Source organism: Ammospiza caudacuta, chromosome 13 (assembly GCF_027887145.1).
Source record: "Ammospiza caudacuta isolate bAmmCau1 chromosome 13, bAmmCau1.pri, whole genome shotgun sequence".
NCBI classification, from domain to species: Eukaryota; Metazoa; Chordata; class Aves; order Passeriformes; family Passerellidae; genus Ammospiza; species Ammospiza caudacuta.
This window is the reverse complement of record NC_080605.1, coordinates 18,345,151-18,372,457: the sequence shown is the minus strand read 5'-3', so window position 1 is coordinate 18,372,457 and position 27,307 is coordinate 18,345,151. Positions and strand designations below refer to the sequence as shown.

At 38.9% G+C, this 27,307-nt stretch overlaps 1 protein-coding gene across 2 annotated transcripts in view; it reads right to left on the bottom strand.

Moving 5' to 3' along the window:
- CDH13 (cadherin 13) overlaps positions 1 to 27,307 on the bottom strand; it is a 441,187-nt gene that overhangs the window by 214,845 nt on the left and 199,035 nt on the right. For both annotated transcript variants that reach the window (XM_058813426.1, XM_058813425.1), the window contains exon 5: positions 16,630 to 16,782. In XM_058813426.1, the coding sequence (XP_058669409.1) occupies positions 16,630 to 16,782 (153 nt within the window). The remainder of the gene's footprint in view (positions 1 to 16,629; positions 16,783 to 27,307) is intronic.

The window sequence follows — 27,307 nt, the reverse complement described above, 5'->3', positions numbered from 1 at the left end:
ATGCAATAAACGAATATTCTCAAAAATACCGAAATGAAGAGCATGTTCATATCTATTTCACTATAAAGAGAATTACACTCATAAAAATTTTTCTGAGAAAACTTATTATAGATTTTTTCCATAACCATGAAAAATACAAGTTTCAAGTAGTTTTGAGGGTGAGAGAAGAAAAGAGGAAAAATAAGTACCTGTTAATACAGAAAAATTCCACTGCAAGGATTATCAAGTATTTCCAATTCTTCATCAATAAAACACAATGGGTTAGTTCACAGTGTTATATTTTTTGGTGGTCCATTACTCCATCTTTTTGACAGCCACTTCCATTCACAATGTACAGAGCCATGTTAATATTCTCCAATGTTGTAATGAACATTAAATATCAAGCATTTTCCTTTCTCTAACAAGAGATATTCTATTTCCAGCACCACTCAAAATCTCTGAGTGCCTTTCTTCCTATTCAGACTCCTTGATATTTTCTTGAAAATGCCTTGTTAAAGGCATATTTTTCTGTAATGACTTAGTATTTAAGTCAAAGTTGAACTAAATTTTGGAGTAGGGAAAAAAAGTCTACAGCATACATCACATTGCCTTAGCACAAAACTGGATCACCCTTTGTGCCTTTAATATCTTAGGTTTTTACCCCCTTTCAGATATATTAAAAAACCATTAATAATTATTTTTCCCTGAGAAACTGGATGAGGTTGTGCAGTATAATCCACCCCAGTATCAGTTCAAAACTGCAGATTTACAGGCAGGAGATTCATCAGAGATGGTCACAGAACAGCCAGAGATTAGACACAATAAGAAAAAGGTGGATTCACAAAACATGAGGAAATCAAAGTTTCCTTACCCAAATTATGATGGACAACACCAAAAATACCATCATTCTCTTAAGATGAAATAGAATTTACTTCCCCACCCTTTCCTTACCAAGGTGGGTAGAAACATCCCATGTGAGATTTATATTGTAATACAAAGAACCAACCTAAATTTGGCCAAGCCTTTTTAACAAACACATTTCTTCAGGCCTCCTCAGAACAATAACTTTCAGTGATGTCAAAACAATTACAGCCCATTTCCAAAGTGCCAATACAAGGCACAGTAATTGAAAGCACCATTTTAACAACAATAATAAGGATATGAAACATGTACCCACAGTTTATAATAACACGATGTGCTCTATACCATTAACTTTTAATTAACTCCAATTTTGCCACAATTAAACTCAATTAGAGCAGAATGTCTGACATTGCAATTAGCTGTATATAAACACCCCAGTTGGTGTCACATTGAATTAATGTCTCCTGGTGGTGGCCTCTCTTTCCAAGGATAATGGATTTACCACCATCAGACTGTTAATTGGACCTGGCACCTCGTGTGTTGTGTGTTTCTCAGACAGAACACCAGATCTTTGCTTCCTGAGCAACTGTGCTTGTCACAGCCACACAGATTCCAAATGCAACCAGCCAAATTCTTTACTGCACTGTGCATTCTGTAACCATTCCCATATAGAAAAGCTCTTAAAAAATTGTGCATCTCTTTTTTTAAAAATACCAAATGTTACATTCAGTTTTCTTTTCAATTGCTTGTCAACAATGAAAATTATTAGTTAAAAATGCCACCACACACGTAGAAGAAGAAATCACATCTATTAGCCAGCACCATACTTAATGGAATAAACTGCTGCTTTTTAGCAGATTTCAGTTTGAATCATCTATTTTTTCTGTCCTTTTACATGTTAAAAGTTCCATCATGGCTCATGAACAATCCTGAAATTATTAGGGCTTGGCCTAATCCATTATAGTCTCAATGGGAAGCAGTTAGGCAATGGCTAGTCTTAGTTTAATTTTGGATGCTGATGTAATTATTCAGCTCCAAAGACAGATATTAAGACACCTCCCATGAGTTCATTGCCACCTCACCACTGCTGAGCTGTGTGTGACACCATTTCTCATTACTCATAGAGTAAATCAACATTTATTACTCCTAAGTGCAACGGTGCCCTGCCTTAAACAGCAAATCTGTGAGTCTGAGAGTGAGAGCACAAGGAAAGAAAGAAAGAAACCTGATCCTAACACCTTCAGGAAATGGTTCTTTAAGTCCTCTGGATTTCTAACTGTTAGAAAAAAGTTACAACCAAATTTGACTCAACAGACAGGTAAAATTCAAACACTGGCTTCCCAAGGAAAAATGAGCATTTAGTTCCTGTATATTTAACTCTAAAAAAATCTGTACAAAAAAAATTGCGCAAAGTCCTATAAAAATACAGAAAGTTGGGTGACAATCTACCACATCTTTTAAAGAGTTAAATCCTGTACCAAGAGATCCGAAGAGTCTAACACTGAAACCAATGGGCAGTAGAGTTACATAAAGGCTGATTGGCTGTTTGTGGGTATTTTTGAAAATTATACATTTAATCTCCAAATTCTATCGAACCTCTGCTTCCTTCCCATTTGTCCTAACACCTCCATTTCATCCCTCTTCAGAATAAAGAAAAGAGCTTGTGCAGAAGCTGTGAAATTCTTTGTACTACTCACACATGGCAAGTTTTGAGGTTTCAAAAGGAAAACATTCTCATTAATAAGCAGCTTTAATAAATCTAGTTTAAAATGATGCTTTATTAACTTCACACACATGTCCTGGAGTTCTCTGTGAACAGATAAGAGCGAATTGACCCAGTGGAAACGACTTTCCATAATTACATGCTTCTCCAAAGTTTGGGGATTTAGAGCAGAATGCATAATTGGTTCAAATCACACCTTTTACAGTGGCCATAAAATACTGTAATTTATGGTGCTGAATAGCAAAAATTAAGCCCAAGTAGCTCCTAGCAGCACATTTGCTTCTCACTTAACCAAGATGATAATATCAGCAGGAGCAAAGGATCCTCCAGCAGAGCTGCCGTTCAGTCAGTGCTGGTGCTGTGGGAGAAGCAGCAGATTAATAATTCCAAACGCTTCTGTGGAGTTGGAAAGTGCTCTGCATGGCCATGGGGTGAGGGGAGCAAAATACAGGAACTCGGCAGGGCCTGCTGGGGTCTAAAAGTCCTCTTCTGGGGCCATTTCCAACAACACGGGACAAGCTCACAGCCAGGTTGAGAAAGCTGGATGATGGAGATAGAATAGATCATGGAAATATGTGATGAAAGAAATTTTACACCAAGAGGAAGGAGGGAAGTGAAGGAAGGAAGTGGCGGAAGGAAGGAAGTGTCGGAAGGAAGTGTCGGAAGGAAGTGTCGGAAGGAAGGAAGGAAGTGTCGGAAGGAAGGAAGTGTCGGAAGGAAGGAAGTGTCGGAAGGAAGGAAGTGTCGGAAGGAAGGAAGGAAGGAAGGAAGGAAGGAAGGAAGGAAGGAAGGAAGGAAGGAAGGAAGGAAGGAAGGAAGGAAGGAAGGAAGGAAGGAAGGAAGGAAGGAAGGAAGGAAGGAAGGAAGGAAGGAAGGAAGGAAGGAAGGAAGGAAGGAAGGAAGGAAGGAAGGAAGGAAGGAAGGAATTTAGTTTTCACTGTCTCTGGCTCAGATGCAAAGGTTCATGCCTGACAAATGTCCCGAGTCTGTTATATCAAAATATATATCAATAACCTGCAAATAGTAACTGCAATTTAATATACAGTGCCCATATTGTCATTTTAAATATTTTGAACCTATTGGGGAAAAAAATCGTTATATGTTACTGATGGCATTTGGAGGTAATTATGTTCCCTGAATCACATCATCAGTATTTTCAAAAATCAATGGAATTCCCTCTTTACGCTGAAGAACTGAAAAAAAAATTACATCTTTTCTGTTTAGTAATTGCTAATAATCTAAGAGATTGATTTACAAGCAGAAAAAAAAAATGAAAGGTTATTGAAAACAGTTTTTTTTCATAATAGAAACCTGCTCTAATCCTGTAATCTGACTGTTACACTTTGAGCAAATGACTTGAATGCTAAGAGATATAATTTTGCCTTTAATTGTAATTTTAATTCAGAATTCAACTAATCAATTCACTAATCCCACTGACAGGAATTTAGGAGACAACTTGCCTTCCATATATCAGCCTGGCTAGATGAGCCAGGAATTGACATGGGAAATTATTTATATGCTTGCATCTACAAGTTCAAAGCACGTGGCAGAGGTAGTGAGCACAGCACTGATCAAAGCTCCCAGGGCAGAAATGAAATTAAATGCATATCCTCAAACACCTGCATCCCTTTAAAGCAAATCGCTAATAAATATATTGCACATATCAATTGCACACAGGCTGAACAGGAGCTGGAGATCACCATCATTGGATGACTCAGTACCTGGAAATTAATAGGGACTGCTAATTTTGCAATTTAGACCTGGCAGAATGCAGGTTGTCTTTCAAATTGAGGCACTACTGAGATGTTAAAGGGCACAAATGAGTTAGAGTCTCCCAATTGTGCAGTGCCATGTCTGTGTCCCAGCAAGCTGGGGGACAAGTGATGCCTTGGGAAGGCTGCCCTAGAACAGAGGCTGGGCAGAGCTAAAGAATCAAGCAGGGATTTTTTAAAAGGATCTCCTCCATGGAATCACCTTGGGCAGCACAAGAGCCCAGCCAGGGCTGCACCAAGGTGAACCAAAATGAACCCAGGATGAACCAAAATGGCCCCAAAATGAACCCAAGGTGAACCAAAATGGTCCCAAAATGAACCCAAAATGAACCAAAATGGCCCCAAGATGAACCCAGGATGAACCAAAATGGCCCCAAAATGAACCCAGGATGAACCAAAATGGCCCCAAAATGAACCCAGGATGAACCAAAATGGCCCCAAAATGAACCCAAGATGAACCAAAATGGCCCCAAAATGCTCGAGCGCTCCCGGGGTCTCTCCCTGGGATCAGCTCTGCTCCATTTGCACCTTGCAGTTCATTGTCCCATTCCAGCTTTAGCCCCTGCAGTCCCACCCTGCTTGTTTTTCTCTCTCCAGCCCACGGGGTTTGTGCTCTGGGGCTGAGATTTGGATCATTTGTTCTTGGTGCCCAGCTGGAGCAGGAATTGTTTTGTGTCCCTGCTCTGTGCACAGAGCTCAGCATCCCCTGATGTGAGCCCAGACCCACACACTAAAGCAGCACAGAGTGTGAAAAATATAAAAACTAAAACCTGAGGCACCACAAGGTAGTGACATGTCTGGAGAAGCAGGTCTCCTGAGGCCAGAACCACCACAGGCTGTGCTTTCCTTTGCTGGGTTTGTGGACAGCAATTCCACAATTCCTTCAGGTCATTGCCACTCACACTCAGCACAGCCATGAGCATCCCAAAATTCCAACTTAGGAACACTTCAGGCCCAATAAGTACCAAAATCGCTGATTTCCCACCAAATTTCTGTTGGAAGCTCTAGATTTTTGGCTGGACAAAGATTACAACTCTTTCTGAGGGAGAAGCTCAAGTTTCTGGGAATAAGAATCCCTGAGGGAAATCAGGCCGTCCTTGAGGGAGAGAACATCCCACTGACCACGGGGAAAGTAGAAGTTCATGAGAACTGGAAAGAGAGTAAGGCATTCTGCTACAGCAAATGTCCTCTTTAGAGGGGAAAATAAAAAATACAACAAAATTTCACAGCATTTGGGCAATATAAGTTATTTTTAGAACAATTTCTTTATCCATTTTTTTGTCCTCTCCACTATGTTTCCTTAGCAGCAATGAAAAAAAAAGGAAGTTTTTTACAGGTTGTTTTAGACAACAAGAAAAATTGGTAGTTTAAAACTGTCATGATTTTCCTCCCTCCCAGTAATTTCTAAATAGTAAATTTAATCCTGTTATTTTACATTATTATTACTCTATTAAATCTTCTGAATCTAACAGAAATGTGACTGTAGTACATTGCTTTATTTGTTCCCATCCACAAATAAAATCTGTACTCTGTATATGAAAAAGATCACCTGTTTTATGGATACATAATGCATTTAAGAAATATGTATAATAACAGAGCCTTAAATAGATAATAGGTATTTTCAATTCCTTACATTCAGATATCTGAATTGCCGGTATGTAAAATAAATATTAAGAATAATGTCGAGAACAGAGGTTGTGAAGAATTCTGCAAAGATGAACTCTCTGCTTTGCAAATTTTAACTGCAGATGCAGGTGGAGAGCAGGGTACAGCACATCACAGTTGTTAATAACAAAACTAGAAGAAATAATTTGTATTTCTCAAGGTTTTTCACGCACAGAACCATTTCAGATGGAGTTTTCTGGTTCCACACCACCTGCCCCAATATTTCCCCCCCTTTCCCACTCAGAAGCCCTCAGTCCCAACTGGACTCTGATGCTGTTTTATGTTTTAGTGTTGGACTTTAGAAGAGCTTGAAGCAGAGCATTTCCCAGCCCTGGCAGACAAAAAAAAAAGTTTGGACAAAATGTTCTAAAGATTACAAAAATCAGAGGAAACAATGTCCTTATGAGGTGACCTCAAAGGGTCAAGATTTCAGTGACTGTCCTTGAAACCTTCCAGTCTCACACCTGCACAAGAGGCTTTGCCAACAGCTACTGGGAATTATTCTTTTCTCTACAGAAAAAGTGCAAAACCCCTCAAAACAAAAAGTTCCACCACGAGTCTAAACATATGGTGCTCTACATGAACTCATATCAGCAAATTATCTCCTGAAAGTTCCTAAACTAAAGTCACGTCTCCTGTTAATGAGCTACTAGAGGAGGAAAAATAAAGTAAGACACTTACATAAATGTAGCTTAATTTTAAGGAATTTGTCTAATTAAGAAATAATTAGTTATGACCTGAGTAAACAAGGATAAATACAGCAAGGCTTTTATCATTTACATGCAAATAAAATCATGGCAAAGTAAAATTTCCATAATATTAGAAGACTCCTCATGAGTGTTCTCTAAATATTTATAACTAAATTCCTTCAACCTCTCTCACTCGTTTGCTCTTATGCAGTGAAACAGATCTAAAGAAAGAAAAATGTGAATACAGAGGAATCACTTGTTTCCATGAATGTTTCCATCAAAACAGATAATAAAGGAAAAAAGAGGAATTCTCACTGCTCTGCTTGCAGTGTGCAGTGTTGCAAACTTACATTTTTATGAGTTTCATCACAGTTGGTGATTTTTCTGAACTTCCACCTATCAAGTCCTGTCCTATTTCCATTTTAAAGAATTAAATAACTGACAAAAGGAATTACAGAGTTCAGATGCTGTGGATCAAAAATTCTCCCCCCAGAAACCAGGTTAGAAGGATGCACTTAGGGTTTCTGAAATCATACATTTGTGTTTGTGAAGCGGCATATATTTTGGAGGTATTTAGTCAAAGAATAGCAAAAAAGCAGCTGGAACACACAGATGTGCAGCAGAGGGATGTGCAGCTATATTTTCTTAAAATGGACAAGTATAGAAGTTAATCTCTTATTGCTTGCTTGGTGAATGCATCAGTCAGAACTATGTTAAAAAATCATTTTATTTCTTGCAAACACCTGTTCACCTGTGACACCAGGGGAAAATGGGTTTAATTTCTGCTCCTGCAGCATCTGTGGGCTGAGCTGCAGCTGCAGGGCCCAGTGGTGCCCCCGAGGCTCAGGGCTGCAGGAATTCCAGCAGGGTGGTGACAGCTGAGAGATTCTGGGCTGTGGGAGAGACAGCCCACAAAGGCTTCTAAATTCATTTCCACAGACCAAACTATGGAATGTCACTGTCACCCACCCACATCTGCCTCACCCTGGGCTGGGATGCAGATAAATCCCTGCAGTGGATTTAAAATACAGCAGTCAAAAACTTTGGAGGGCACCTGGCCAGTTGGATCCTAGACTCCAATCTTCTGTTACTTTTTAATTTCTTTTTCCAGCATACAGTAATTTTTGTATCATTTCAATAATGGAGATCCTCGGGGTCCAATGGGTTATTTTTCCTCACAATATCTTAGGGACATGTTAAAAATACTTAACAATGAACAAGCTGTGTTTGGGGTCCTATGAAAATGCTGAATTATATAAGGACTCTGAAAGCTTGGTGTATAAAAGATACCAAAAGATTGGATTTTGAAGATAACTGCACATTCAACTGGGCAAAGATATTTAAATTTTCTCACTTGAAGCCTAATTCCCTCTAATGATGTTACAGTAGCTCACTGAGTCCACAATTGCTTGAAGCATCCCTATTTCTTAGTTATATACAAATTTTTCTCACTAATTTTGCAAGAATATAGTATTAAATTAAAATTTACCTCTGTATTAAAATTAAAAACCTGGTTACTGCTTTTTCCCCAAACACATGCAGATACAGCTTTAAAATAATGACCCATTATCCTACAATAATTCTACAGAGATCAAGCATTAAACTCACAGTTCTGAAGCCACAGAACTAATTATTATATATCAGATGTTCTATGCTCACTTTTGAGATGTGAGAGCTGACAGAACTAGGTATCAGAATTACTTGAATAAACTAAATGTTGGCAATTTCCAGATAATCATACACTTCTTCAATTAATATCCATAAGTTGATGGAGAAGAGTGGAAGGTATTAACATGGGAACAAAGTTCAATTTTCCACTGAAATTTTCTTAACATCAGATATTTACAGCCTGGACTATTTCACCAAAATTGCAGAAATGTTTAAGTCCTGTAGTAAGCAAGAAGTCAAAGATTTTTGGAACAGAGGCTTCTAAAGGGATTTATTTATGAGTAATACAGCTGATCAGAATGGATAAAGCAGCACAGCTTTTGCAAAGACAGTGGAAAGATTCTGCACAAAAAACCAAACAAATTTGTGCTCAGATGATGGTTGTGTCCTCCCCTTGCAACTTGATTTCTAAAGGACAGAAAACAGGTCAGGGTGTGAAAAAGGAAATCCAGAGTGCAGGGAAAGTGGAAGTGAATGACATAAAACATCAAGAAAGATGGAGAGTAAAATGTTGTGGAATGAAGTTAAAAATACAAGGGAAAAAGAGCAAGAAGGTGGAAAATGAAGGAAGATGGCAGGAAAGGATAAGACAGATAATGTGATTTCCTTCAGGTCTGTAAGGAACAAGAGGTCAGAAAGGAGGAGCAGCTCCTCTTGCTGCACACAAGGAATTATTGACAAAAATATCGTGAATTCATTATATCAGTTAAAAAAGTAAAAACGAAAAGGAAAAAATAAACTTATCACAGACCACACCTGTCTTGTTTAGAAACAGAAGCTATAGATAGTCATGGACCCACATTTCCAGCTTTAGGCCATAGAAATCAAGGTCTTTGCAGCAATTAGGACATTAAGATTCTGAATTTTGAATGAATATCTAAATAAGACAGAATTGTTTCTATGTTGTGGGGAACAAGACGCATGGAGGTTTGAGCAGCCAACAAAAATGTCTGTATTACATTCTGAAGGTTATGATGGATGACAAAAAACTTATTATTAAATTAGCAAGGCCAAACCTTCAAGACTTTGTCTTGAGCCACAGGACAGATGCTCTGTGCCAAAATTCCCACTGCAGCATTTCTGCACTCTCTAGCAAAGGATCAGGAAACTCAGAACTTGTGCAGTTTTCCAGAAAAGAAACCAATAAAAATTTACACCTAATAAGAGATGAAAAAAGATCCTCCTTGCCATTCATAAAGACAATAGTAATAATAATTTCTATTTAACCCATTCTTGGCTGTGTGTCTGGCTGGTTTAAGAAAGGTTCATGAGCAGATAAAGATTTTCTACCCAAGTAGGAAAAACACCAACCAGAGAAAAGAGATGTTTCCATCTTTCCCATGAGCTCCTGATTCTTTCCTTTCCTGCAGGAAAACACAACTTCTGAGGAAAGGGCAAAATGTTTTTCTGGATGTTGTTGTTGTAACCAGAACAGTGAGGCCTCAGCAAGGTATTTTGAGGGTTTTTTTAATACTAACGGGGAAAAGAAACAAATAAACCAATCATGCTAAACAGAAAAGAAGCATTATGATTACTTTTGAATGCCTTAAAATGCAATTAATATATAATAACAAAACCAGCAAAGAAGTATCATGATGACTTTTAAATGTCTTGAAATGCAATTAATATAAAATAACAAAAGTGGTTTCATAGATAATTAACATATTATCACAAAAAAGTTATTAGTCTCCTTGTGTTTTACTGAACACATCATTATTCTTTCTGGGAGTGTTCTATTAGAAAATAATTAACAAAAAAAACCAAATCAACAAAAAAACAGACAAAAACCTACAAAACTTAACCACCATGCAAATAAATTTAATGTCATTTGTTACTATCTCAATAAACTCACATTTTCCCAAAGTTCCTACTGCATTTCCACTCTCCCACTCCTCAATAAGAAAATACTCATTTTTCCTGGTCTTTGGAGAGTGTGTTATTTCTAGGATGGAAATCCAAGCCCACTGCCTTGACAGTTATAGGTTATACCCAAAACTTTGCTGATTTCTCCTTTTTCCAGAATTCCTCTCTGTTCCTGCTACAAGTGACACGCCAGGGCTGCTGAACAGCAGGGATGGCAAAGCCAGGCAAGCAGTCAGAGCTCAGAATAAAGCAAATGCCCTCCAACAAAACCAACTGTTGACTTATGCAGGCTTTCCCCAGAAATAAAAATGAGGATGTTACTGCATTCTGAAAGGAATCACAGCTCCCTGCTGATATCTCATAACATTAGGAGGTATTGATTTACATACAGTATTTATTGAACAGAATATTGCCAGTAAAAATGAACAAGATATGGTAAATTACAGAGTTCGTATAGAATATTTTGTTCCCCCAAGACAAAATAAGTAACAATGATATGAATTTTAGCTTCACTTCTTGTCAAATTTCCTCTTTATGCCATAAACCAACTTTGGGAGAGAAATATTTCCAGTAGCTGGAAATCCCATTTCCATCCCAGCTGCACAAGCAATTCTTTAAATCATAATTTTAAGAAATGTGGCTCCACTTAAAATTTATGTGCTCAAATATTTGATTTATCCCCACAGTTCTGGTGATCACCTTGGCTCTGACCTTGTAAACAATCAGTGCCAGAAAGTTTCCCACTAATTCAGGAGTCTGCCCATATGGGTCTCACTGAAGGATCCAGGATTTTGCTTCTGCTGGGTTTGTTTCTGCCTCCAGGTTTTTTTGTTTTGAAGGGTCCTTTCTGAATTTACCTGCAGCCCCAACATGTGAGCACATTGATGAATATAAAATAAAAACTCAGCAATATGAAGGAATAAACATTTATCTCCTGCACTCCCTACATATAACATCCAAAACAGGCTACAGAGATCTTTTCCCCTGTCAGAATTTTCATCTGTATTTCAGTTGATCTGACTGCAGCTCATTTATATAAATAATTCTCTATCTGATTAATAATTATGTTTTATACTTCCACAATAACTCTTTTTTTTCTTTTTACAGTAAAATTTTCTTTCATTTCCCTTTGCTAAATAGTCAGGATTCCTCCCTGAAACTTCTAACTCTGCCATTACTCCATGATTTTTTGATGCAATTTGAAATCACCAGTATTTTAACAGGCTTGATCTGTGTATTAATGATTCTTTAATTAAATCAAGGACATTTTACTGCAAGTAACATCTCTACACGACCAAACTTCTTGCCATGAAAGACTGAGTGCCTTCCTTGTTTTGGGATATTAGTAGGAGATGACTGGGGTCTGACATTTCCCATCAGCTGGTTCCAGCTCAGAACAGAGCGGATCAGTTCCACTCCAGACAAATCTGCCTGTGCAGACAACCAGGATTAAATGCATTTTTACATTTTTATTGAAGTTAGAAGCAAAAGTGTGATTTTCCTTTTGAAAGAGCAGCATGTTTCTGTGTGCTGTCCATAGATCTCCAGCCAGCATCAGCAGAGATTCAGCATCAGGGGATGATAAATCATCCCAAAAAGGATGTGGCTGCACTAAAACGGACTTACACAGACGAGAAATTCCTTCTCCTGCACAGATAAATTACAGCCATTCACTCCCAGGCTTTTGCTACAGCAACACTTCCCTTATCTGCAAAAATGCATTAAAGCACTCACAAATCTTTCCCACAAAATGCTCCTCAGCACCTGACCAAGCTAGTTTTCCTCATCATTGTGAAGCATTTCCATTTTTTGTTGCTTATTAAACAGGGAAACTGAGCCCATTAGGGCTGCAGCCTCACCCTCAGCTGGGACTCAGTCCCTAAAGTGAGGCAGCTCAGAGCACAGAGCTCTGGATGGGTCTGGAATCTTCACCCTCGTCTCAGCCCACATGTCAGCCAACATATAGAAACAATTCTTCATAGAACTGCACACTCCCACTTTGCTTTTCAGCCCTGTTAACATAAGTTTTCTAAATATCTCAGTCTGTCGCTACCAGTTGCAAGGCATCCTTTCACAGAAGTGTCATCTGCCATTATGAAAAAAGCTGAGGGCTGATTTCACACCTCTGATTGTCAAGGGTTTTTTTAAAAAGCAAATAAAGCAATAAAGCTCTTTACTTAAAAAATAATTAAAACTAACTCTTCATTAGCAGTTCAAATTGCCTAGGTAAGTTTGGTCACAGCTCTAATTTGCACACAGTTTTATCAAGCTGCTTCATTTCATGCTTGCAGAGGATCACCTTCTGATTATTTCATTTCCACAGACATTTGTTGCCTTTCAATGATAGCAGCACCCTTTAAAAGCTCGAGTGCCAGCTGGAAAATCCCAATGGCACTTAGGCATTGATGCTTTAGGGGCTGCAGGACAGGATTTCACTGCTGCAGGGATTCTGAGCCGTGGGAAGTGATGGGGAACGAGCTGCTGCACCTGGAGGCTCTGTCCTGGACCCAGGGAATGCCTAACCCCAAATCTCATGCATGAACAATAAAAAAATAATGGAATTTTTTTTCCAGTTCTTCTGGACCCACCTAACTTGGAGTAAAGAACAGAGTTCTTGTAACTTGGAAACTTTTTGTCATCTTGGCAGTGGCAATCAACCTCCACAACTCTTCCCGCTTTTCTTTGCATTCTGCCTATAAATACATTACCCAGGTAAATGTGAGGTTTTAAAAATGAACCCAGGGGTTTTAAATAACAATTTTCCCCATAATGACTGGTTTTCAGACTTCTATTTTCACTGGCCCTCTGTCTGACCCTTTGTTTCCTAATTCATTGGGGTTTTATCAACACTGAGCACAAGTAGCCTTCCGGCCTCACTGCAATCCTTTTGCTGTTATCACATCTCTTTACAGAAGCACTTGATTTTTTTTTCCTTTTTTTTTTTTTTTTTGCTCAGGGAAAGAACTGAAAAGTCACTAATATTTCTGCTCTGCTGGAATCAGAAAAGGCTATGGGTCTGAAGTGGACTCTGAATTTCTATAAATTATGGGCAGGTTTTCGATGGCGTGCACCTCACTGATTTGGGTTAGAAAATCCATTTGGGCTAAAAAATCCCCACCAATGTCCTTCATCTGTTTTTCCACATCTGTATTTTCCAACAGCAAATAAACTATTAATTATAAAAAATAAACTATTTGTCATTGTCTGAAATGTCTGACTTAGTCTGATTTATTCAAATCTCAAGAGAAAACCAAATATGCTTGAGAGCATATTTATACAATGCAACACCTTTTGCTCCCACTAAATAGGGGCTCTGGGCTCCCTCTTATCTCAGCAGCCCAGAAGCAATTCCACAACGTGCCCAGAGCCTGCTTAAGCCCCTCCTCAGAGCATCATTTAGCAGTTTTGTCAACAAGCTCCAGCAAGCCCCAAAGTAAAACCATTCCATGTGTTGCCTGATTGATAAATGACACAAAACTCGGATAAGTTTTGTGGGTGCTTTATTAAGGGCCCGGGGAACTGGGGGACTCACGTCCCAAAGTCCAAGCCCCCAAATTCACGTATGGGTGCTTCCCTCTTATACATGCGATTCACAACAAAGTTTCTAAGAAACAGTTCCCTGTTCCCCTTGCCTGGTCACAGACCCCTTGTGATACATTCCTTGGTTCACAAATAAGATCATTAATCCTCTGCTTATCTTATTCTAAGAGCATTGTATGCTGCCTCTAGACAGTTTAGCATTCTTACCTTCTTGCACTAGTTTAATTATTTATTAAATCTCTAAGACTACCTGCTAGGTAACACACAAAACCCAACACACTTTCAACGGCTACAAAACTACTTTTTAACAAACCAGTTCACACACAACTCACTATAATTAAATATTTTGCTAAATTTCATTTCTTTTCCAACACGTGTAAATCCATGGGTGTACTCTGACCTGCAAAATTCCTATCAGGATGCTCTTTAACAAACCTCTCCAGGAGGAAAAGGAGTTGCTACACAATTTTCTAGCACATTCTAGCTTTGCTGGGTATAACAACATCCCTGACTCCTCCTGCTCCTCTTCACAAGCAGCTTTCACTTCAAACTGAAGCTGACTGACATTCCTTGGGCTTTAAGAACACAAATCACAAAGTTCCACAGGAAATAAACTCATAAACCAAGTGGATTAATAAATTTATTTCAGAGAGTGAGGGTGGTGTGGTAAATACGAGCTGCCTTACATTCTTCTTGCCAGTTGGAGTTCCTTTGCTAAAAACTAAATTTTAAACTCATCTGAAAACACAAATTCCACACAAATGAGCTCCACTGAAAAGACTGCCAGACCCTGACCATCAGACAGATGTTCTCACTCTATTTTAAAATATTTTCTAACTTTTACTAGAAATGAAATACTTAAACCATAGAAAGAAGGGATTAACACAAACAGTGAACAAAGTTGCCTGTGTAGAGTTTGATACTCTCTAATTTAATCATGTCCTCTAGTTATGAATCCAGACAACTCCTGCAAGTTTTTCAGCATTTCTCCAGGAGAAAGAGGGCAGCAAACCCAAATTTTCAAACATTCAGTGAAAAAAAAATAACAGAATAAATATTCTTAGCTACTTTAAAATATTCTGAGGAAATAAATCAGTGCTCAGGCAGAGCATCCCTTGGTGTAGCTGAATGACTCAAACAGATTTTATCTTTTCATCCTTCCCCCACCTCTGATTACACACTTGATATTCTGATGGTTTGCGAGGAACTTGTAATTATTCACAATGATCTCTTTACTTGTTTGCATTTTGTTTTGAATTTTTCCTTTCAGAACCACAGTGCTGGGCAGGGGGAAGGTCAAACAAAACCACAAAACACTTCTTTGAGAGAAATTCAAGGATATTTCAGATTACTCACCTTTCAGTGTACCAAGGAAATCAGGGAGAAAATCCTGTTGTCGCCCTGACTCCATGACACATGTTTTATTGGAAAATAATGGGCTGGGTTTGAGACAGAGTGATCAGGTTGAGGGTTCTCCTTCAGAATGTTCCAACCCCATTTTGGGTGAGCTGCTGAGCAGAGTGCAGGACAACATCTCAGGAAGCACCACCGCCTCTCAGTCTATACATTCACATTGCTCATTGCTCACCTGCTAAATGACATTTTTTGTGCATAACTTACATTGCTTCAAAGAGCCTCCTCCAGGGAAATGGGTTTGTCTTAATTTAAGTGTATCTTTTGCCAGATCAGATATGAGGGCCATTTGTGGTTTGCTGCATTAAGTTGAAAAGTCTACTATGATTTTCCAGCAGAAAAAATATTCAAGGTTTATACTCAACGCATTAAGGTGGAAATCCACTGATAAAATAAGAAACAGCTGGCAAATGAAGACAAGGAACAACGTTAAAAAGAGAAACTGCAATGTTTTTCTTGCAAGGAGGACGTCAGCAACTCCCATAAATCCTGTGCAAGTGCTTAGCACACATTTCACTGCAGCCCCAGATAGGAAGGAGATGTTTACGTGTTGAAAACCAGCATATGGTAAATTTTAGCAGCGCTGGTTGAGCAGTAGGACCCATCACCAAACTGGGAAACTCTCCCAGAGACGGAAGGAAACAGCACTGGAGGTAAAAATGGTGATAATTACACTGTAGGAGATGAAAGTGAGGGGTCAGGGATGGCAGCCAGGACTGTCCCCAAGCCTGTGTCCCACAGGGGGAGGGCACCTTGTGCTCCCTCTGCCAGAGGTGGGACACACTTCTACACAGAGGTCCATGAGCCAGGGACAAGTGCTGTGAGTGCACATTCCCAGGGCTGGATGGAAAACGTGAATTGACGGGTCCTCTATTTATTTTATGCATTTTTGGAAAAGGTGAGGCAGTTGTTTTGTGGGTTTAGCAGATCATTTGTTGGGTATTCAATGGAAAAAAACATTTCTATTGACAAGGAAAAGAATCTTTAGTAAGATGTACATTGTAGTTGATGTACATTTCATATGTAACATTTTCATATCATCAGAATCTTCTTTATCTCTATTAAAGACACCCACTACTAAAAATGGAGTTCAATGGTAGTTTCAATTGACCATTTGACAATAAAAATGTATAATTCTGTACTACCATAGTGACAACTTCCCCAAAAGATCTTCCTTTGTCCGAACAAAATTTTCTATTCAGAAATCAAATGCATACACAACATTCAGACAGCATTTCCACTGAAGATAAATGACAAAAAGTCCATGCAGAAAGCAGACAAATTTCAATTGCGTGAAAAACAAACACTTTTACCATTTCCAACAGTTCTTGAAATTTCCTAGCACAGTGGCTGCAATTGAGTCTTCAATTTAACTGCAGATCTTTCAGGAGCAAAGGCACGTTCAGAAAATGCATGCTATCAACACAGAGCAGAGATGTTATCTCTGAGCACTCACCTCATAATTGGCAATCGCTTCTCGATCGAGGGTTCGGGTCACCGAGACCTCCCCGTTCATCTCATTGATTCTAAAAATTCCTTTTGGGTCTTGATCTACTCCCTTCCCAGAGAGGCGAAACTTCACTCCCTCTGTCCCTTCACTTCTGATGACCTGCATGGCAGGAAACAAGAGATGGGCCACGTTGTAAAATCTTTTAAACTCATCCTAAAACCACATAAGTCATTTTGGTCTTTCAACTAATGCTGAGCTATGTTCCCTGCCAATAAAAAGTAAAATCATAAAATATTATTTCAATCATTCACAAGACACTGTGCAATTTCTGTGTTAAACCCTGGAAAAGCTACTCATGTTCTTGGCCAGTTCCTATCTTATCTTTAGTGTCTTCAATTTCACTACTTAAAGTTTCTGTTATTCCATCACTGAATTCACTCTATGCCTAGAATTTGACATTTCATTTAATGCTATTTCTTCTTTCTAGTTAAATTGATAGAACAGCTACAAACTTGCAAAAAAAGCATTTTGCATTGATTGCCAAGATGCACTGTTATTTCACAACAACCCTTACCATACTAGAGAACTATCACACAATATTTTATTAGTCACTGTGAAGTCATTACACACTACTTTCAGGTTGGGTTATTTTTCCCCCCCAGTTCACTTTCAAACCCTTCCTTTTCCAGGATTTTAAATCAAGGGAAAAATCTCTGCATGAAAATAACAGAATATCCTACCCAAAATAGTCCTGAATTAGCTGGAATTAGTCCACTTCCCAAATTCCTACTTATGTATGTACACACATCCATGAGTGCATGGCAACTCCTTGTTACTATCACCTTATTTTGCCATGAGAACAAAATCCCTAAAAATCCAATGTCATGGCAGCGTCCCATTAGTGACAGTAACATTCACCAACCTGCAGAGACACAAAACGTCACTTATAAGCTACGCACTTTGCAAATTTGTATTTGTACACCAGAATCTGAGGGATTATAAATTAATCTTGCCCTTTTAGGCTGACAATTTTGCCAAGCCATTTCTTCCCTCTGCTGTTCTATGTTCTTTTGTTTCTAGCAGTTTCATATTGCTGATTTCCGCAGAAATATTAAGTCAAAAATTTATATTCTGGTCTGAATTACAGCTCAGGAAGAGGAAGGGAGAAAGTGGCCTTAGAACTCTGGACCTTCTCCAATTTTGAGATGATAAATATGCAGGGTGTTTAATAATGTCCCTGAGGAAATAAATGTTTGCTGCCCTGTTGCTGTGGGTTGGGCAATGATGGTTTGCAGATTACTGGGCAGTGAGATTTTGACTTAACTCCATAATCATTGTTCCTTTATTTTAACTGAGAAAAAATTGCCACAAGTTATGAAATAGGAAATCAGCATTTTCACAGATAAAGTTTTGCTTTCCAAACCCTTTGGGGAAGGGAGACATTTCAAAGTAAAAACCCGTTTCACCTCTTTTTTTCTCCCTCCTTCCAACACTCAGAAACACTAATGGCTGAAGTTTTCTTCCTGTGTATTTTTGAGTAAGTCATGACAAAACACAGAGGCAGACAACACTGCAGGTGACAAAGGGGCAAAGTCACTTTGAGACTTCTGGTTTGGTGATGAAACTGAAACTTAATGGCTCCTACTGAAAAGCTACCTGCTGTTTAGGTCATTTTTGGACCAATTTCTGGTATTTTTTACATCAAGCCTAAAAATACGAGTTTTTCTTAACATAAAGCTATGTTTGAGATTTTGCAATGTCATGACCATTTCTCACTTTTGTAGGGAAAAGATGAATTGATTCTTTTCTGCCCTGATGTCTGAGACTTCTTATGAGGAAAATGCACCTTCCCCTATAAGAACAGTGGCTTGAAAGGCCTGAAATCAGCTCCAAGCAAGGACTAAATCTAACCCAAAGGTGTTTATACTACAGCCATTTCCACCAAACATTACTTGTTTATGACAAATTTAATATGCAGTATAAACACAATGCCCCAGTTGTAACAACCCACAATAAGAAAGAAAAATAAATATTGGGCTCTGAAAGGGAATTTGTCAAAAAAGCCCCAGATATTCATATGGAAATTTTTCTCCCGATTAGATAGAAAAACAAGAATGTGATACTAATAATAATAATAACGATACTACTACTAATAATAATAATAAATGGATAAATAACGATGATAACAGTAATAGTAATAGTGGTCTCTGCAAACCCAGCCAGCGGTAAAAATTCTTCTCCACATCAAATCTGGCAAAGTTCTTCCCCTTGAATTTGATGGTGAGACATCCCAATATGGTGCCTGACAGGTCTGGGCTCCTTGAAGCTGGCACATCCCATATCTCATCCCAACTCCAGCTGCAAACCCTTTTCACCCTCTAATGCATGGGAGGAAGAGCGACCAGAGAACAGAGCTTTTCTAAACAACTAGATGAACTCAGCTTTTTGGAGACTTCAGGGATCTGCCACATTCACAGTGCAACGCTTTGCAGAGCTTTTCCTGTTATCAGTTTATCCTTGTATCAATTTTCTGCCCAGCCCCTCCAGGCTGGTTTTGTGACCCAGAGCCCAGCCCAGCTCGGGGCACCACGGCAGCGTTTGCGCAGGAACTGAGGGCGGTTCACAAAAAGTCATTTTCAGAAGGTTCCTTAAAAAAGCTTAATTAGCCGCAAGAGGGAGCCGCGAACTGCCAGGAATGTCAGCGAGAACATTCCCAGCTCCTAATTAAGATGCTTATATAACGGCTGCATAGTTCAAAGAAAGTGCATTTCCCAGTTCACACGCAGCTCAGTACAATGAAAAGTTTAATAAAAATCAGGCTTAATTTGCCATATGGTTTGGTGCTTCAGCAAGAGCAAGGAAGAAAACAGGAGGGTTGTCTGACATCTCCTCTGGCAAGGCTGATTTGGAGCACTGGCTCAAACACAGCCCTGTTCACAGGAAAATTTCCTAGCTCACAATGCATTTGCAGAACAATGCTTTCCCAATATCCTGGCGGAGATAAAACAAGGCCAGGCTATTTCTGCTGCAATGTTTACTTGGGGATTTCATTTTTACTTTTCGAAAATACATAAATGAAATCCCACAGTCACTGCTACCTGGAGCCCAGTCAGAAACAGATATTTCCATAATTTTTTCACAGCTTCAGGAATTTCAGTGCAGGTTCTAATACTGAAAACGTCTGCACCATATGGCAGTGCTATGTGTTGCAGATAAAGGCTCTGCATTTAGGAAATGGTTTTTAAGGCAGCACAGGACCCCACCAGCCACCCACTGGGAATATGGATAAGGCAGGAATACTTCATCCAGCATCCCAATTTCTGCCTATTTCATTCTCCCTTGCTCTGAGCTCACAGGTCATTCTGTGGGCAGATGGCTCAGAATAGACACCAGCTGAGCATCCCACCACAACATGGGCTGGGGGAGGCTCTTTCCTCACCCAGGACACAAGGACAGCACTGGATGGATCTCAGGAGTTCTGCAGTTTATTGCAGCCCCGAGACACGTGAAAAGTCTCTGTTTCGGCCCGCACGTTCGAAGAATGACTCGGAGTTCTTCAGTTCTCGGTCTCAGAGTTGTTTATTGTATCTTATCTATTTTTCCTCCTGTCCAGCTGAAGTCTGCTCAGCAGGACAGACAGAGGCACTCTGACTGTGCCGGGGTGGTGTTATCTCTTTATACTACAAACTACATATAACAAGTTTACAATTACTTTGCAATACCCATCACCTGTGTTAGACAGGGAACTTCTATTATAAACCAATCCCAAAGTGCCAACATCACACCAGAAGGTGGAGGTAGAGAAGAAGGAGAAGGAGGAGGAGAAGCAGAAGAAGAAAAAGAAGCAGAAGCAGGAAGAAGAAGAAGAAAGAAGAAAGAAGAAAGAAGAAAGAAGAAGAAGAAAGAAGAAGAAAGAAGAAGAAGAAGAAGAAGAAGAAGAAGAAGAAGAAGAAGAAGAAGAAGAAGATGAAGAAGAAGAAGAAGAAGAAGATGAAGAAGAAGAAGAAGAAGAAGAAGAAGAAGAAGAAGAAGAAGAAGAAGAAGAAGAGAGTCCCAAGTCCATCCATCTTGCCCCAAAACCCCTATTCTAAAAACCCCAAAATCTATTTTTTCACCTAGTGATAATTTTATTATTACACTACTTAAACTTCTGTAGCTTTCAGGTCTTCATACAAAGCCAGGGGTCCCGGCAACTCTGGACACCCGGAGGGATGTGCTGAGTTCCGACAGATGGACACTCAGCCATCTCTCACTTCCCCATCTCAAGGGCACTTCAGAGAATAATTGGGAGTTGAAGTGATCCATCCCACAGAGCCCAGCAAAAGGCTCTGTGATCCTGCTCAGCTGAAAGACACTCCAAGCACCCAGAGCACCAGGGAGCTGACAGGAGCTGCTTGCTGCTGAACCATGGCCAGAACGTATTTCCCCAGTGCTGTTTTTGGGCTGACGTTATGGATCCCTCAGAGCCAAACTCATCTCAGCAATGTGATCCCCCTGTTGTTACGGGTTTATCACAAAAGCAAATCAGAGTGCTCTCAAGAGAGGAAGAGAAATAGAAGCACAACAACCCCACAGTGCCCCGAGAGAGAGAATTCACAGTTCTGCAGTGCCAGCAGATCTGTCCTAAGCAGCACCATCCCCAGTCACCAGCTTTGCTCTTTAAGAAGTGTTTGCCTCAACCACTCCTATAATTTCTTAGTTCTTGATGCCAGGTGAATTATAGGTGCATCATAACAGTTTCACTTTTTAATTAGAAAATTAATCCCACCCCAGAGAGGAATATTTGGTTCATGTTCCAGTTCTTTTCATATCAGAGCATTACAGTGTCTCCCTTGTGTTTTTTAGTTTTGTTTGGGATTTCTTTTTTAGTGGGTTGGGGTTTTTTGGGGTGATTTTTTGGGGTTTGGTTGGTTGGTTGGTTTTTGTTTGGGTTTTTTTTTTTTTTTTTTTTTAGGATTGTTTGGTTCTGAGATTTCCTGCTTCCCCTAAAATATTAGGAAGCAAATTTATTCATGGAATATTTAAAGGTGAACTATTTTTTCCCTTAAATCACTTTGCTCTACAAGAGCAAAACAATGGTTTAGGCCCATTGTTCAGATATTGTTTAAATAAACAGACACTTCCTGTCCTGCCATACTGAAAATTACTCTTTACACTCAGAGGCTCCATCTGCTCCACACTGACTCAAATATTCTTTCAACCAAAACAAATGCAAAATATTTCCATTGTTATTCGAAAGCATTAACCAACAGAAACTTCTTCATTACTGTCAGCTAAACCTACAAAACCCGTGGCTAGAAAGGAATTTATATACTTTGCTGACTTTAATAATTTATTATGTAAAAATTAGTACCTCTGGCTTCTTTAAAGAAATGTCAGATGAAGTGAAGCCAAACTGTGCTCTTTGATGAAGGCCAGACCTGACCCTGGCTTTCTCTCTGATTAGAACTTTCTCCAGATCCACTCCATGTGCAGGTGACAGGCAAGGAGATCCAGTGGATTCATTCCCATAAAATTAACAGGAATTCTAAAGCTTCTCTAAGTGATTGTGTCCTTTACTGGTGATAATTAGGGATAAAGCCAGGATGTTTTTCAGGCACCACTTTTTCTTGCTTGCATAATGGACCATTAACTTCACTCCATTGTCAATCAAAGCACATCTGGGCAGTGCCCTTTCAGGATGTTATCCAAAACATCCAAAACAATTTTGGATTCTGTATTTACTTCTGTGGATTATTTGTTATTTATTCTTACATCTTCATACACATTTAAACCTCAGTGGCACTGGGCAAAACTCTTATTACAAAAGTAGCAATTACTTCTCAGTCACGTTGTTTTGCACTTGTTCTCTTAAGAATTACAGGGAAAAAAGGAATGTGTATTATTACAATAGTGCATCTGTAAACTGAAGTGTTTTCATACCTGCATAAAATTCTGAAATACTCAGCATGGGGTGTACAAATACCTTGAACATGAAAACTTTTATATCACCTTTCAGAGAAAGAACATGGGAATAAAAAAGTCAGGCATTGAAATTAAATTAATTATGAAAACAAAAAAACCCAAAACACTAATATTTTCAAGAGAGTCCTTTTTAGCATTTTAACTCTGAGCTTTGTCATGCAAAACATTTCAGGAAGTGCCTGATTTAGGAACAAGCCTGGGAGAATTAAAGTGGTTTTAGCATATTTTTGATGCATTTTTGTAAGATTGATTAGGGGCTGCAAATGGTACCAGTGTTCCTGCCTGAAGGCATTCAGACAAAACTGTGAATGCTCTGATCCAGCACCACACTGAGGACTTCATGCACATGAAGGAAATAGAACTTGCACTGCTCAAAAAATGGGTGAAACATTGAAGGATTTTTTTGGACTGTGGCTTTACTTCCTATAAAATGTACTATACCAACTATTCTTTTCTAACATCAGTGCAAACACAATGTTTTACTAAGTAGAAACAACTGCAAATCTGAAATTTGACAAGGTTCATAAATTTGAGAGGCAAATGTTTTCAACAGAGTATCTCAATGTATGAAAATGACACAATATATTAAAAACCAGTGAAGTTGTTTCACCACCAGGGCTCCATTTCCCAGATCTTTTTAGAATAATCAAAACAAATAAGATATTTGATATTCAACCAAAAAATATCTTCTCAACATAATGGCTTTTTATCATAATTACGCATAAATGTTTGCAAAATTCAGATCAACTTTGTAGTGGGATGCACAGGTGTTGGAGTGAAGCAAAATGAATTTATACATGTGGGAGCCCTGGGCACTGGTGGATCCCTTCAGCCCCAGGTTCATTATTGTTGTTGTACACAGATGCAAGGATTCTCCCTGAAGAACCCTTTCCAGCAGTTGCAGGGATTTAAATTTGAGGATTTAACCAATATAAATAGCTAACAATGAGCATTTGCTCAGAGATCGAAGCAAAGTAATTCAATAAACACATCAAGATGTGCATTAGCTTTTGTAGCAGGTAATTCCTCAGCTTCCTTTTACTCCTAATTTATAAAGAGCAAGAAGATTCATTACAAATAATTTCCCCTCTCCCTGTTCCTAGCAGTCTGTTTCACAGCTATATCTGCAGACTCAGGATTCTGCACACAGCACCGTGTCCCTACAGCACAGAGGTCACAAACACAGATTTTTGTGGCCTCAAAGGAGAGGATTTAGAAATGTTCCTTGTCACAGGAGGCCTGTTTCACTGGCCTTTCAGGAGCCATTTCAGCACCATATTTGATTTGCTATTTCAGTGACTTGCAAACCCTGTCACTTGGAGGAATTGGAGCACCACTCTCTGCTGAGTGACAGCCAGACGGAGCAGCTCCAAGCTGGGCTCTGTTAGGGAAAACCTGACTGTGATTGACAACATCAAAAGAAGAACTCAAAAGATCCCCTTAAAAACAAACAAACAAATGAAGGGATTACTTGGATTTAAAGAGGAGCTTTACTGAAAGATTTTCATAGATCTAAAAAGGCAGAAATTAAGAGGTAACATTGCCACATTTGATGATTTGGAATTGCAACAATTCAGGACTTGGGACAAAATACACAATGTGCAATCACCACAGGTGTAGCTAAATGTGGAAGAAATGAGAGAAAAGAGGAGAACATAGCCAATTTACAGCGCCTCTTCCCAGGTATTTCACAGTGCTATTTATTCTGAATAAGATCAAAATCTTAATTCATCACTGAGAGCCTCTTGTGCAGCACCCAGACAGGCACAGGGCGCTGATCTGGCCCTGAGCTGGGGCAGCAGGGCAGCATTTGGGCTGGAATAATCTGCAGATGAGGGCTGGGCAGTACCAACCCTGCCTTGCCTGGGGAACACAGAGCCCGGGCTGCTTGCTCTCCCTGCAGCCACTTCTGCTGCCCCTGGGACCCAGCTACAAATGTTCTCTTCAGATCCATGCGTGCAGCAAAGAAAGGAAGCAAGACCTGGATTAAGTGGGACCCCCCAGCTGGGCAAAGCAATTGGAATTGCAGAATAAAGCACTGAACTTGCAGAGCCGACCTGAGGAGCTGAATGGGAGTAGTAAAGTGAGAAAATGGAGCTGATGAGAGTGTTGCACCTAAAATGCTCTTGAAAGTTAAGACTCAGCTGAAGCTGAAGAAATTTCTTGGAAGATTTTGACTAATTTTATTTTTCCTTTAGCTAGCAACCTGATGAGCCTTGAATGTAAAAATATTTTGCAATTAAAATGAACTTAGAGGAATAAGTACCCTATCAAAAGTACTTAATTTTTATAATTGAAGACATTAAAAAAGAAATATCATGATGAAGGGTATTTTTTTCTAAATTTGGTTCGATTACATGAAGTCTGTCTAATACTTGTGGATACTTTAGGAACCTGCTTAGCACCCAATTCCCACTTGTAGCAAACAACCCACAGATCTAATTATAGATTTTCCTCAGTCACTAGTTCCCTAGGAAACAAATCCATGGCTCATGTCTTGTTCATGGAAGGTCATAGGAGGAAGATAAATACTTTTCTGTGTATAGAAACTTATCTAGAGGTCACAGGTCTGCATCTCAGCAGCTGCTGGTGCTTCTGCCAAGGGCAGATGGCAGCTGTGTTTGACAGTTATCTGAGATATTTCAAATTTTCAAACATTTCAGTATGATGAAGCACTGGATACTTCTATTAGTAAGTTTGTGCTTTTTTAAAATTTTAATTGAGATTTTAATTTTGGTTCTCTACACACATTTCAATTTTTATCAGTGAATCCACCTCACTTTTCATGCAAAACCATCAGAGATCAATTCTAAACAGCTGTGAGTAGTCATAATTCTTTAAATATTGTAGGCAGAAATGTAACTTAAAGTTATTATTTTAAATGTAATTTGTGTTTTCTTCATATTGGCCCTTAAATTATCAATGCCATCACAAACCTGATCAAAAATTTTACCTACATGCTTGGAAAACCTTTTGTTAGCAATTCCACATGTGACTGTGTTTGAAGAGCTAGCATGGACTACATGGCAGAAACCTCTGATAATGTTACTCAAAATAAAGTTTTAATCACACCTTGATAAATTTTACTGCTTCTAATTTGAAGCAAAATCAGTCTATAGTGGCTAAATGTTAGCATTGATGTCTTTTTTTAATCTAATACCAGACACTCTTATTGTTATTAATCTACTGTATTAATAAAAATCCTAATCATACTAGCACTGAAAAGAGATTGAAAAAAAAAAAAAAAGTATTTACCAGAGTGACTTCTGCTTGGTTTTAGTAAAGCCCAGCACTCAGTTCATAAAGTGGAATCATTACTTGAGTAGTCAGAAGAAAATGAAGGGTGGATCTCTGATCCTGACATTTCCACTGCAGGATTTGCCGTTTCTTCAATGGCAGTTTTATCTCAAAATGGTGATTTGAATAAGAGCAGCCTGTACCTCCAGATCCAACATGCCAAACATGCAGCAATTCAAAACACAGAACATCTGCTCCTTCCAAGGTACCGCACAAAAATACAGGAGCTCTTTGGAGTGAACTTTTAAAGCTACTGATGCATTTCTAAAAACACAGGAATGGATGAGGTGTAAGCACAAAGTGCTGGCAGGCACCCTGAGATCAGGATGGTTCCTGTCACTGCTGCACTCCAAGGATTTATTTCATGTGTCCTCTGCAAACTGCTCTGCCCCTGTTTGTGCCTCTGTAAGGGCTCTCACCAATAAAATTGTAGACAATAACAAAATTATTCCTGTTTACTCACATCAAGATAACTCTGTGTACCTAATTCTGGACTAGCAAAACTATTTAATTCGATTTTGCAACAACACCAATTACCCAACCTGAATTTATGCAGAAAAGAGCTGCTCTAGGTTAGTGTGATAATTCATGCAAATTTTATAATTTCCTTCCTCAAAAACCTGGAAGCTGAGCCATAAAATTTAAATGCAGAGAGCATCTACACTTTGTGACTCAGCAAGCCAAAAGTTGTTGCTGTTCCAAGTGAGGGTGTCTTTGTTTTAGTCTCATCTCCTACTGACACAGATATTCGTATCAATATTTCTGCATAAACATTTGCATTTGTGTGTAAAGGTTGGCATCTATACCTGGAGAAACTGTGGAAAAGGCCAAATTTGGAAAGGAAAAACTTAAACTACCCTTCCTACATAGTGGAAGCTCTCAGAGTCCTTAGCAAGTGTTATCTGAAGTGAACCAGTTGCCACTGATTTTCTCTGCTGGCAAACAAATGTCAACCTGATTTAATCTAACTACTCATTTAGAATAAAAAACTCCACATAAAGCTAAAAATCTCCTACAGAAATAATCTGAAACGTTGAGGGGATTACAAGGGTATTGGAAAGAGCTGCACAGCTGCTGGCTTTGAGCTCCAACAGATTATTTTAAGAGTATAAGTAAGATTTTCTGGTATTTCTGAGAATAAATAACAAATAATCCACAGAATGCTGACTGATCAATTACACTGTGCTTAAAGTTTGAAGTAATCTCTTTTAAGAAGCCTTATTTCAGAATTCAGCCAAATCAGTGTCTTGTTGGCCATCATAAGAAAAAATGCCTTTGAGTCAGGTGACACAAAAATATTGCTCAAAATGTTTTCCTGGTTCTCAAAGTGCATTGATAAATACAGATATTTTCCTCAAATTTCACTAAGCAACAAATAAAACTGCAATTTAATAATGTGAAGCAATGATTCTCCACATTGTTC